Here is a 13524-nt window from a genome sequence, read left to right on the forward strand (position 1 = left end):
GGCAAAAACCAGTTTAGTTGAAAATATTTTTATCTTTACACAGAAACTGCAAGGGCAACAGAGTTCTCATATGTCCTTCACCAAACTTTGTGCCTTTTTATTAATTTTATATATTTAAAATTTTTTTACTTATTTTTAAAAATATTTATTGTTTATTTTATGTGTTATGTATGTCTGTGCACCATGTGGGTGCTGGGAATTCAACCTGAGTCTCCTGGAAGAACAGGTATGCTCTTAACTACTGAACTCTCTAACGGGTTATATTTTTGAGACAGGGTCTCTAGCTCTGGCTGACCTGGAACACATATGTATATTATGTAGAGATTTGTTTGCCTCTTCCCCCTGAGTTCTGAGAGGAAAGGTGTGTGCCAGCATTACCTGGCCCCCTTTATTTTCTAGAGGCAGTCTAATTATACATGCATGGTGTGTCACCATGTCCTGTTGTGTGTACATTTAAAAATTGTATTATCTTATGTTACTTGCAGATTTTTTTCACGTTTTGTATTTTTTTTTTTTTTAGACCCAAAGATTTATTTATTATATGTAAGTACACTGTAGCTGTCTTCAGACACACCAGAAGAGGGCATCAGATCTCATTATAGATGGCTGTGAGCCACCATGTGGTTGCTGGGATTTGAACTCAGGACCTCCGGAAGAGCAGTCAGTGCTCTTAACCACTGAGCCATCTCTTCAGCCCCCTTTTTTATTAAAATGTTTATTTTATTTATTATATGTAAGTACACTGTAGCTGTCTTCAGACAAGGGAATCAGGTCTTGTTAGGGATGGTTGTGAGCCACCATGTGGTTGCTGGGATTTGAACTCAGGACCTCTGGAAGAGCAGTCAGTGCTCTTAACCACTGAGCCATCTCTCCAGCCATTTTGTATTTTTTTTTTTACTTATACTTTTTGAAATTATATTTTAAAAAATTCCTTTGTGTATGTACAAATATGTGTGTGTTGGGTACCTGTGGAGTTCAGCTTACAGGAGTTACTTCTCTGTTTTTACCATGTGGGTCTCAGTGATGAGAGCTAAGGTTGGGCTCGACAGTAAGTGCCCTTACCTACTGAGCTACCTCTCAAGCCAGAGAGGGTTGGGGTGTTTTGTTTTGTGTTTGTTTGTTTGTTTGTTTGGACACAGGCTTTCACTTTGTAGACCCTGCGCATTCAGGGCAGGTCTTGGACTTTGCCAGTCTTGTGCCTCAGTTGGGCTACTTGGCACATTTTACTTCCTTGACAGTATTTGTTGAATGTATGGGTTTGTTGTTATTTGCTTTCTTTCCCTGGAACTTGTATAGACCAGGTGGACCTTGAACTAATGGAGAGCCTTGTGCCTCTGCCTCCCTAGTAAGTGGAGCTCATTCTGTCTAAGGATTTTTGAAGATAAAAGTGTGACAAGAATTAGGAGGGATGTTTTTCTAAAACCACCTGAACACTCTGTAGAATTTTTATCGCCTGACTGGAGGAAATCTGTGGTATTCCTGTTCCTTTCTTATGTGTCTTGTCATAAAAAGTTGAATTGCACTGGTTGGTGGTGGCACACGCCTTGAATCCCAGCACTTGGGAGGCAGAGGCAGGTGGATTTCTGAGTTCGAGGCCAGCCTGGACTACAGAGTGAGTTCCAGGACAGCCAGGACTACACAGAGAAACCCTGTCTCGGAAAAAAAAAGAAAAAGAAGAAAAGAAAAAGAAAAAGTTGAATTGCTCAATCCAATTTTTGCTTCTTAAATTGTGTTTAAGCCTTTAAAAAATAATCCAGAGAAGTATAATTTCTAAAATAATAATTTTAGTTATGGTTTTCAAGAAGAAAACAGCATTAACTTAAAACCTTTTTCTCCCTTTCCTCACTGCCATACAGAGTGCTATATGAAGGGAAAGAAAGGCTTATTCCAGGATGTGAAGTGATCCAAGCCACGCCGTACGGCCGCTGTGCCAATGTCAACAATAGTTCAACTACTTCTCAAAGAATCTTTATTACCTATCGAAGGGCCCCTCCAGTGCGGTCCCAGAATTCCTTGGCTGTAACTGATATCTGTGTGATTATAACCAGTAAAGGAGAAACCCCCCCTCATACTTTCTGCAAAGTTGATAAAAACTTAAACTGTGGCATGGTAAGAACAAAGTTGTTTCCTTTTCAAAGTTTTGTTTGGAAATAAGCCAAAAAAGTTTAATACTGGGTCCATAGTATATTTTCATATTTTTATGATTCTTGTTTATATTTTTATGTCTCCATTTTTTAAATTTAAAAGGACTTGTAGAGCTGGGGAGTAAGCCAGGGCCTGTGCATGCTAGACTAGCTCCCTTATTATGGAGTACTATCTGTGTCTTTCTAATATGCATGAGTCATGATTTTTAATGTTCTGATGACACAGAAAAAATATAACTTCAGCTTGGGATTTTATATATGTGTGTATTTTAATATTTTCTGTTATATCAATATAGAGATTTATTAACTTTTGGTTTTCAATAATAGCTTTAAGGACAGTTTCAGATAGATTGATTGGCAACTCTCCTTACATTGTGCTTTTACTTTTTGACAGGGCTACTTAAATTCAGACATGACTATAATCCCAGCACTGAGGTACAGGCAGAAGAGTCAGGAGTTCAAAGCCAACCTTGGTGGAATAGTGCATCCTTAGCCAATCTGGGCTACAAAAGTCAGACCTGCCTCAAATAAGCACATGGAGTTGTAAAGAAGGGAATTGGGTGTATGCATCTGAGTTATAGTTTTATAAGACTAACGCTTATCATTGGGTTATATTTTTTGCGAAGATAGATGGTGATGCATACATCCATAACTGTTAGTGGAGGTGATAGGCTCATAGTCTCCTAGGGAATTCAGGCTTTCCTACTTTGGGCTAAAAAGTTACTACCCCACCCCGTGCGTGTGCCTGTTGCCTTGCATATGTGCACACATGGAGGACAGGAGATCACTTTCTAGCATGTGGCTCCCAGAAGATTGAACTCAGGTTGCCAGGCTTATCAGTGAGCACCTTTGTCCAGTGAGCCATCACCCCGCTGGCCTCATCAACTCTAAACTTTTTGAAACTGTCTTTTAAAAAGCCAACCAAAAAAAAAGAAAGAAAAAAAGAAACACAACTTGTTTCTTTCCAGTTAGTGTTGTCAACCATATTTTTATGTTATTCCATATAGTCTGTTTAGTAAATAGTTTATTTATTTATTTATTTATTTATTTTTGGGTGCTGGAATTGAACTCTACCACTGAGCTACATTCCTACCCTTGTAAATGTAGGTTTTAGTTTAAGAATATTTATTATTGTTATTGTTGTTGAGTCAGTCTCATGCATGCCATCCCAGGCTGGTCTGGAAATGGCTATGTAGGTAAAGAAGACCTTGGACTCCCAGTCTCTGTCTCCACCCCAGCTCTTGCCTCTGCCTCCAGAGTGCTGGAGTTAAAGGTGTGCACCACCATTGCTCTTTTTGTTGGCTTTTAAAGACAAGATCTTTGTATTTTGTAACCCAGGGTGGCCTCAAATTCACTACCCTCTGCTTTCTCATCGTAAATGCTGGTATTACAGGCAGGAATTACCCCTCCTGGCTCACTAAGAGTTGTAAATGATTTGTGTGGATAAATATCAAAATCTTTAAATGACATTAAAGATCATCAGTTCTGCCCTTTCACTTTTGGTTAGTTTTTTGAAAACTTATTTATCTTTTACAGTGGGGTTCCAATGTGTTTCTGTGTTACAAGAAGTCTGTTCCTGCTTCAAATGCAATAGCATATAAGGCTGGTAAGTGAGCTGAACAAACTGGTGAATGCTTGTTCCATTAGGCTGGCTAGAAGAGAGAAAATATGTTCTGTTATATACTTTGTAGAATTGACTTATTTATTAATTATCTATAATTTTAGCATGTAAATGCTGAAGTTTTCTTATTATATGCTATTAGATTTACTAATACCATCCTCTATATGTTGTTAAATTTAAACTTTTGTTCAAGCAAGCATTTGAGGTCTAACCCTCCAAGCTTTTGGTCCACACTAATAGATTTAATAATTCAGTGGAAATGGCTTACTCTTTGTCTTGGTATTGGGCAGTCATAAAGGTGTCAAGCTGCATCTTTACTCTTATGTTTCCTTCTCTTATCTTTGTGTGTCTGATTTGAAAGCACATGTTACTTGCCATGAAAGGTGGACTTGCTTCCTTTCTCTCTTGTTGCAAAGAATCAGCTATATGGAGGAGAGGAGGGCCTGAGAAACTTTTCTGCCATGAAGTTTTTGGGAAATCTATCGCCACATTCTAACTGAACACTAAAGTGTCAAGGGCTGTAAAGATTTAAGTGTGACTTCTTCATCCCACTGGTATGGTGGGATAAAATCTGAAAATACAGGTATGCTCCAGTTGTAAATAGAGATACTGGAATGCTTCTTTGTGAAAAGAAGCAATGTCAATTACTTTTGTTTGTGCAATTTTTGAGATGAAATTTTATTTTAGGAAAATTAGGCAAATCCATATCTGAAAACCTTTGTCCTCATAACATCATTTATACTAATGAATAAAACCATTTACTTATATAAAACAAAAGCAACAATTAATAGGAAATTCAGAATCATTTTAGAATATGATATTATTGTGTCTATAATGCACAATTACCTCAAAGTCTTTCCTTTGAAAGGGAGATGGTACCAATAGACAATGCTCAAACCTAAAATATTTACACAAAGGTTGCAAAAGTATTTAGAATCTGAATTTTACACATAGAATACCAAGTTTTGGAGACTGAACTTTCAAGTTTTTAGTAGGCTGTGTGTTGGCTACATTAGAGGGTAATTAATTGAGTGTGCAGCTCCTTTGTCTGAAGGGGCTCTGGGTGCTGCCTGCTCCCTGCCCTCCTTCCCGGGAGTCACATACTTTACTCATGTGAGTGCTTTTTACACTGCAACTTTCAGCACTGTCTTACATTTAAGAAATAACATTTATCTCTTCTCTGATTTATTCCTAAAGAGTAACTGAAGTAATTAGTAAATTTGCCTTTATCATTCTTTACAAGATATTGACATATTTAGGTTAAAAAAATGTTTGATTGCTGATCAGATTGGCTGAAGTCTTTATTAGTATCCTCTTTTTTTTTGTTGGTTTTTTTTTTTTGTTTGTTTGTTTTTTGAGATAGGGTTTCTCCATCTAATGGAGCCCGTGGATGTCCTGGAATATTTTACATTTTATGTTGTCATTATAAGTTCAAGAATAACATATAAAGGATAGACTGGCTTATTTTAATTTCTGTTATAAAAATTAATTTAAAAGTTTCATACAAATATTTCTAAGAAATTTAATATTAAAATGTGTTAAGTATATAATCATGAATAATTTATATAAAATTGATTTTTTATTTTTAAAGAAATGTTATCCTGTCTTTGAAAGGTTTGATTTTTCGGTATCCAGAAGAAGACTATGAGTCTTTTCCGCTCTCAGAATCTGTGCCTCTCTTCTGCCTTCCAATGGGAGCCACTATTGAATGCTGGGACCCTCAAACCAAATACCCACTTCCTGTTTTCTCAACATTTGTCTTGACAGGTTCTTCAGCTGAAAAGGTATATTTTTTGTCTTATTGATTAAACCTGTTTTGTTCATATTTTAATGTTGTAAAGTGGTTCATATTTATTTTATTTGAATGTTAGGATTATTTGGATAAAAGATATTACTATAATTCCCAGTGTAAAAGTCAAAAATAGCCAGTCCCAAAGTATGTACAACCCAGTGAACTTTTTTTTTTTAAGATTTATTTTATTTACTTTATGTGTATGAGTACACTGTAGCTGTACAGATGGCCATGAGTCATCATGTGTGTGGCTGCTGGGAATTGAACTCAGGATGGCCTCGATTGCTCCAGCGTAATTCACTGTAGCTGTCTTCAGACGCACCTGAAGAGGGCGTCAGATCTCATTACGGGTGGTTGTGAGCCACCATATGGTTGCTAGGATCCTAACTCAGGACCTTCGGAAGAGCAGTCAGTGCTCTTACTCACTGAGCCATCTCGCCAGCCCCCAGTGAACTTCTATATAGATAGAATTAGCAGACTTTGGGTCAGGTTGATTTTAGTATATTAATTTTAAAATTTATTTGCAAGCTTCTTTAAAATAATAAAAGTTTATATAATCTTTTAAAAATGACATGAAAACTGTGATTGGGAGGCAGGTTCAGAGAGATCTGTGAGTTCGAGGCTAGCCTGATCTACATAGCGAGTTCCAGGATAACCAGAGGTACATAGAGAGATTCTGTCTCCAAACAAACAAACAAAATTAATAGAAGAAAACAGATGACTAAAAATTAGGAATATGATCTTTAAAATTAAAAAAATAAATGCAATTAAAATTTATTGACTTTGATTTTGTTGTTTTGGGATAGTGTCTTACAATGTAGCTTATGTATATGAGTACACTATAGCTGTACTGATGATTGTGAGCCATCATGAGGTTGCCGGGAATAAAGGTTGCTCACTCTGGTTGGTCCCCCCTTGCTCCGGCCTAAAGATTTATTAATTATCATATCTAAGTACACTGTAGCTGTCTTCAGATGCACCAGAAGAGGGCATCAGATCTTATTACAGATGGTTGTGAGCCACCCTGTGGTTGCTGGGATTTGAACTCAGGACCTTAGGAAGAGCAGTCAGTGTTCTTAACCGCAGAGCCATCTCTCCATCCCTACATGAATCTTCTTGCCTCAGCCTCTTGTGTTGAATTATAGGCATGTTCTACCATGCCTAGCTTTCAGCAAGTGGTTTCAAGAACATACATATCAATACCCAAAGGGAGAATTAATGAAGAGAAAGGTAGACTTTCTAAAATGTAGCACTGAAAAGGGTAGAACATGAAATTCAAAAATATAGTAGCTATGATTGGGCATGGTGGTACATACCTTTAATTCTAGCACAGATCTCTGAGTTTGAGGCTAGTCAGGTCTACATAGAAATTCTGTCCCAGCAGGGGACAGTGGGACTCCGTCTTAAACAAACAAACAAAAAAGCAGATAACAAAAATTTAACACATAGAATTAGAAGCTTCAATAAGTGAATTCTAAAAGAGTAGACTAGCAAAGATTATATTTTTAGTGCCTCGCACTTTCTTGGGTACTGGGGACCTGAGTTCAGTTTCTCGTGCTTGTGTGGCAAGTGCTTCACTTACTGAGCCATCTTCCCAGTGTCTGTTCACTTTTGAAAATAGTGGCTTATGTTGTCTGTCTAGATAGAGATGTTACCAAGTCATCTGGACATAGGAATTGATTTCTGAGACAAGGTCAGACAAAAATAAAGATTGGTGTTCTAATAGTGAGGTGGTTGTAGTTCAAACCATTTTGAAAATTTTCCAATAGAATTAGCCAAAAAATGGCAATATTTAAATGATGAGCAGAATTGGATCTACTGTGGGAAAGAAAGAAGTTAGCAGGATAAAGAAGTGTTTACTCTCATACTGGAGAAGTCAAGATTTTGAAGATAGGACTGTCAGTTTTAATTTTGTTAAAGAAGAAAAGGAGGTAAAGTACTGAAAGTCTTTTTGCTAGATCATTGTTGGTAATCTTGATGAGAATTGTTGTAGTGGGTGGAGGATACTAATAGAACATGGCTATTCACCTGCCACAGGTGCTTTACCAGGCAGCAGGTAATTCAGGCCATATAGGGACCTATAACTTCAGATAACTGGGAAAAAAGGGAGAAGAAAGAGTTAAGATGTGACTGACAATCAGGTAGGGATTAGACCATGTGAAAAGCAGCTGTACTTCAGTGATCTAGAGCTTGCTGTGTGCAGCTTGAGTTGTATTACCATCACCAGACAAGCAGTCAAATTGCATCCTCAGATTCTAACTCAGGCTTCATCTTTAGGACTGAAAAGTATAAATTTCTTAGAGGACTGGCCAGAAAGGTAAAGGCACATGCTCCACAAGCCTGGTCATCTGACTTTGGTCACTGGGGCCCACATAAAGGTAAAAAGAGAGAACTGATTGGCCCTCTGATCTTCACACTGAAAACATGCACTGTGCACACACACATTCATATTCCTTATCTCTAATGCTAAAATTTTAAAGAAATATTTTACAAGAAACCATTGGGAAAAATCTTCATGCATGCCATTGAATTTGCTAATATGACACCAAAAGGTCAAAACAGAAAAGAAATGCTAAATTAGATTTCACCAAAATGAAAAACTTAGATCTGTCAAAAAAATATATGAGTGTTGCACATCCATGGCTTTAGCATTTGGACAAGGAGGTCGAGCCTCTCAGGTTTGAAGCCAACCAGGATTACATGAGACTACCTCAAAACAAACAAACCAAAAAGCCCCCAAATTTTAAGAGCAGGTAAGAAACTACAACTGACAAGAAGAGAGAAAATATTTGCAAAATATGTGTCTTAAAAGGCTTTTATTTTTTTCTGATGGGGATTTAACTCAAGGATCTTTTTGCAGGCAAAGTGTTGTTTATACCCTCAGCTCATAATAAGTGTTTATATTCAAAGTATATAAACACACTTAACAACGAAGTCTTGACCATTCTAACTCAAAAATGGGTCAAAGGACTGTGTCGGAGTTTGATTTCTGTTGTGATAAACATCATGGCCTAAAGCAACTTGGGGAGGAAAGAGTTTACTTCATCCTACACTTCCAAGTCGTAGTCTCTCATTGAGGGGAGTCAGAGCAAGAATTGAAGCAAGAGAGACTATGGATGAAAATGGTTTACTGTCTCTTTCTCCAGCTCATTTTCAGCTACTTTTAAAAACAGCCTAGGCTCACCTTTGTAGAGATGGTACTGCCCACAGTGGGCCCTGAGGCATCAATTTACATTCAAGAAAATGCCTCACAGTTATGGCCACAGGCAGTTGTGGTAGAAGTAGTTCTTTAATTGAGGTTCCAGACCTCTTTTCAGTTATGTCAAGTTGACAACCAAGATTAATCATCATAGACTTAGTCATGGTTCTATTGCTATGAAAAGATACCATGACCAAGGTAACTCTCCTAAGAAAAACATTTGATTGGGACTGGCTCATACTTTCAGAGGTTGTTCATTATCATCATGCTGAGAAACATTCAGCATGTAGGCAGACATGGTGCTGGAGAAGTAGCTTAGAGTTCTACTTCCTAACTCATGGGCTGCAGGAAAAGAGGGTGAGTGACATTGGGCCTAGCTTGGGCTTTTGAAACTTCAAAGCCCACTCCCAGTGTCACATTTCTTCCAACAAGGCCACACCTCCTAATCCTTCTTGATGACTAAGCATTCAAATCTGTGAGCCTATAGGGCCATTCTTATTCAAACCACCACACAGAATAAAATAGACATTTCTCCAAAGAGACTTAAATGGCCAGTAAGCTTGTAAGAGATGCTCAGCTTCATATAATTTGGAGATGCAAAGTTATGGTAAAGTAGCATTTCACATCTATTAGGTTGCAAAAAATCAGAAAGTCAGTATTCTGAGAATATAGAGAAGGTAGAACCCTCGAACCCTGCTTGTATAAACAACAGATTGGTAGCTCTTTCAAAAGGAAAATGGGATTAATTACTTGATGAAGTTGTTCTATTTTGAAGACTGTACTCAGAGAACCTGGGATTCATTGAACCTAGGGACTCAGAAAGAACTTGAATGCCAATATTCTTACAGTATTATCACAGTGCAGATGTCCACTGAAGAGTGAAAGAAGAGTAGAATTTTGTTTATATATTCTATAGAATATTAATTACTTTTAAAAAGATAAAATTCAACTACATGCTGTAACATGGATGAACTTTGAAAACATGCTAAGAAAAATAAGCAAGACACAAAAAGAATAAACACTACTTGTAACTATGGCTGGTACCATTGGAGTAGGCAATTTTATTGAGACAGAAAGTAGAATAGAAACTGTTAATAATTTGAATTAGGAGTGGAGAAATGAGAAATTATTGTTTAAGGGGTACGGAGCTTCTCTTTAGTGATCAAAAAAGATTTTGAAAGTGGATAACAAGGCTGGAGAGATGGCTCAGAGGTTAAGAGCACTGACTGCTCTTCCGAAGGTCCTGAGTTCAAATCCCAGCAACCATATGTTGGCTCACAACCATCCGTAATAAGATCTGATGCCCTCTTCTGGTGTGTCTGAAGACAGCTATAATGTACTTACATAATAATGATAAATCTTCTTTAAAAAAAAGAAAGTGGATAACAGTGATGGTTACATACTATTGTGAAGAAATGCTACTGAGTTGTATTTATAACAGTGGTTAATATGTCCAGAGGTGAGCGACACCTGCCTTTAACCTCAGTACTCAGGTGGCAGAAACAGGTGAATCTTTGAGTTTCAGACGAGCCAGGGTTATATATCTTAAGAGAAAAAGAAAATTAATGTTGGCAGAAGAGATGGCTCAGTGCTTAATTTCTTGTCATGCAGATATGAGGACCCACTTTTGAATCCATAGAGCCCACCTAAAGTCAGATAAGGTAGTACATATCAGTAGCCATAGTGTTCCAGGGGTAAGATGTGAAGCAGGAGCAGGAGAATCACAGAAGCATGTTAGGCTACTTATATTTAGCTGAGCATATGTAATGGCAAACAACAGAGACCCTGTGTTGCGGTGGAAAGTGAGGGTTGATATATGTGCCATGGCACATGTACCTTCACATGTAGGTACATTTAAAAAATGACAGATGTGACCAACTGTTTCTGTATATTCAGTGATCTGAAAAAATGGTGTACAAGCAAGTAAGTTGAGTGAGGTCCTTAGCGTACTCTAGGTGTTGGGTAAAAATACATGGAGTGGTTAAAAGTGAGAACAAGTTAAAAGGTTGCCTTTTTAAAAAATGCTTGTGTGAGTGTAGGAATACATGTATTGCATATGCCTGTAGAGGCCAGAGGGCAACTTTTAGGAGTCGGTTCTCTCCTATTATGAAAGTTGGCAGTTTGGACTTGCAGTGTCAGGCTTACAAGGTTAAATGTCGTGCCTGCTAAGCCACCCTACCTGCATAAGAGGCTGCCTTTTCCTCTTTTTCTGTTCTATTCTTTCCTGTTCTGTTCTCCCCTTTTCTGTTCTCTCCTTCTTTCTTATTATAGATAATATATGCTTCAAATATTTATTCACACTGTGTGGGAGGATCTAGAGGGATTTGCATCAAAATCTGGTTGAGTTTGGGTTGAAATTTCTGGTTGAGATATTTCATTTTTTTTTTTTTTTATCTGTTTGGTATGTAGTCCCAGAAAATACTTGTTTAAAAAAGAGCATTGGGTATGAATATCTACTGATAGAGTGGTTGCCTAAGATGCTTGGGGTTTGGGATTTAATTTCCAGTATGAAATATAAAAAGTGGAAAATGTTAGAGAAAAAGATAATTTTCAAAAACAATTTCAAATCTTACAACAGTTCTTTGACTGTAGGTATATGGAGCTGCCATCCAGTTTTATGAACCTTACTCTCGAGAACTTCTAACAGAGAAACAACTTACCCAGCTGGGCCTGTTGACCCCCGTGGAGAGAAAAGTGGTCTCCAAACCCATCAATTCAAACAAGTGCATTTGTTTGCTTTCACACTGGCCTTTTTTTGACGCTTTTAAGAAATTTCTTATGTTTATCTACAAAGTTTCTGTGTCTGGACCACATCCTCTTCCCATTGAAAAGTATGTATAATGAGGAGGAGTCATATCTGTGAAGTCAGATTTGTAGTGCTCATTTCATTGTTTATTTAACTTAGCAAACAAGTTGAAAGGAAAGGAGAGTCAAAGTCACCTTATTTTAGCTTATTCCCTTTTCCACCTGAGTCGCTGAACTTAGGAACTTGGAGTTGGAGTTGGTAAGCACAGCCTTACGACTGTCTTAGAGTTCTGGGCAGGAGTTAACTTACATAGATGTGGGTTCCTATTTGTCCTTTAGAAACCAAGACAACAAATGTACTCATGTGCTTTGTGTAAGTGGCCAATACAAGGTCTAGGTATAATGAGTGTTCATCTCTAAACTAATGGGGAAATTAGAAAGGTAAATTAACTGATTTTAAATGTGTCATTTTAGCCTGAGGCAGAATGCTTCATAATCCTCTTTTGTCATGAAAATGTTTTATAAGGAAGGAAAATAGATATGGAGCTATGAGGACTGTGGGTGTTTTTGTTTTTGTTTTTGTTTTGGGGGGGTTGTTTTGTTTTGTTTTCAGACAGGGTTCTCCTTGTAGCACAGACTGGCTGCAAACTCCTAGGCCTCTTAGTTTCTGAGTTCAGAGACATTTTTTTCTTTTTTTGGGTTTTTTCAAGACAGGGTTTCTCTGTGTAGCCCTGGCTGTCCTGGAACTCACTCTGTAGACCAGGCTGGCCTCGAACTCAGAAATCCACCTGCCTCTGCCTCCCAAGTGCTGGGATTTAAGGCGTGTACCACCACCGCCTGGCTTTTTTTTAAAAAAATATTTATTTATTTATTTATTTATTTTATATATATGAGTACACTACTGTTCTCTTCAGACACACCAGAAGAGGGTATCAGATCCCATTACAGTTGGTTGTGAGCCACTATGTGGTTGCTGGGAATTGAACCCAGGACCTCTAGAAGAGCAGTCGGTGCTCTTAATCGCTGAGCCATCTCACCAGCCCCTTTATACATGCATTTATATATGTACACATGTGTATATACCACCAAGGCACACAAATAGAGATCAGAAGATAACTGAGTGTCAGCTCTCTCCTTCCACCATGTGGACAAACTTAGGTTGTCAGGCTTGGTAACAGACACCCCTTTTTTTAAATTTTTTTTATTGTTTGGTTTTTCGAGACAGGGTTTCTCTGTATAGCCCCGGCTCTCCTGGAACTCACTCTGTAGACCAGGCTGGCCTTGAACTCAGAAATCCGCCTGCCTCTGCCTTCGAAGTGCTGGGATTAAAGGCATGCACCACCATAGTGGATAGCAGACTCTTTTACCCACTGAGCCATCTCTCTGATTTATGTGTTTTGTTTATTATTGTATATAATAAAGACTTTAGTAACAAACCAAGAAAGATTAAGAACTCATCACAAAATTAAAATTTAGTATAAAAATAGGATTTCTACTTCTTTCTCAGAGTGCAAGGTAGTGGCTTATGGTTTTACATTTAATTTTTGGTTGTCAGATTAATTACATTGAAGTGAAATTTAACATTGGTGATAAGTAAGCAAGCTTATAGACAATTGGGATTCTATGGTTTCTACAGTAGACTCAGAAATCAATGATATGATCATTGTTCTTCTCTTAAGGTAAATTCTACATTCTGTCTCTCCCAAGAGCATAGACCTCTGGAGAAACTTGAAAATAATTGTTTGTTAGTAGAGAAATAACATTTAGGTATTCAAAGTTCAAATAGTGAATCTAGGATTAAATTTCTTATTTATACTTCTTTATATTGGCATTGATAAGCAGAACTATAAAAATAACTCTTGCTTGTTTTTATTTTTCAAGACAGGGTTTCTCTGTGTAGCCCTGGCTGCCCTGGAATTCACTGTGTTGACCAGGCTGGCTTCGAACTCAGAGATCTGCGCCTTCCTTTGCCTTCTGGCTCCTGGGATTAAAGGCATATACCTCCACTGCCTGGCAAAAATAA

General features: G+C 37.7%; 1 protein-coding gene across 4 annotated transcripts in view; it reads left to right on the forward strand.

Moving 5' to 3' along the window:
• Dennd4c (DENN domain containing 4C) overlaps nucleotides 1-13524 on the forward strand; it is a 95320-nt gene that overhangs the window by 21553 nt on the left and 60243 nt on the right. For all 4 annotated transcript variants that reach the window (XM_031377810.1, XM_031377811.1, XM_031377808.1 and 1 more), the window contains exons 3-6: nucleotides 1857-2109; nucleotides 3681-3750; nucleotides 5380-5549; nucleotides 11349-11587. In XM_031377810.1, coding sequence (XP_031233670.1) covers nucleotides 1857-2109; nucleotides 3681-3750; nucleotides 5380-5549; nucleotides 11349-11587 — 732 coding nt within the window. The remainder of the gene's footprint in view (nucleotides 1-1856; nucleotides 2110-3680; nucleotides 3751-5379; nucleotides 5550-11348; nucleotides 11588-13524) is intronic.

Source organism: Mastomys coucha, unplaced genomic scaffold (assembly GCF_008632895.1).
Source record: "Mastomys coucha isolate ucsf_1 unplaced genomic scaffold, UCSF_Mcou_1 pScaffold18, whole genome shotgun sequence".
Lineage (NCBI taxonomy): Eukaryota > Metazoa > Chordata > Mammalia > Rodentia > Muridae > Mastomys > Mastomys coucha.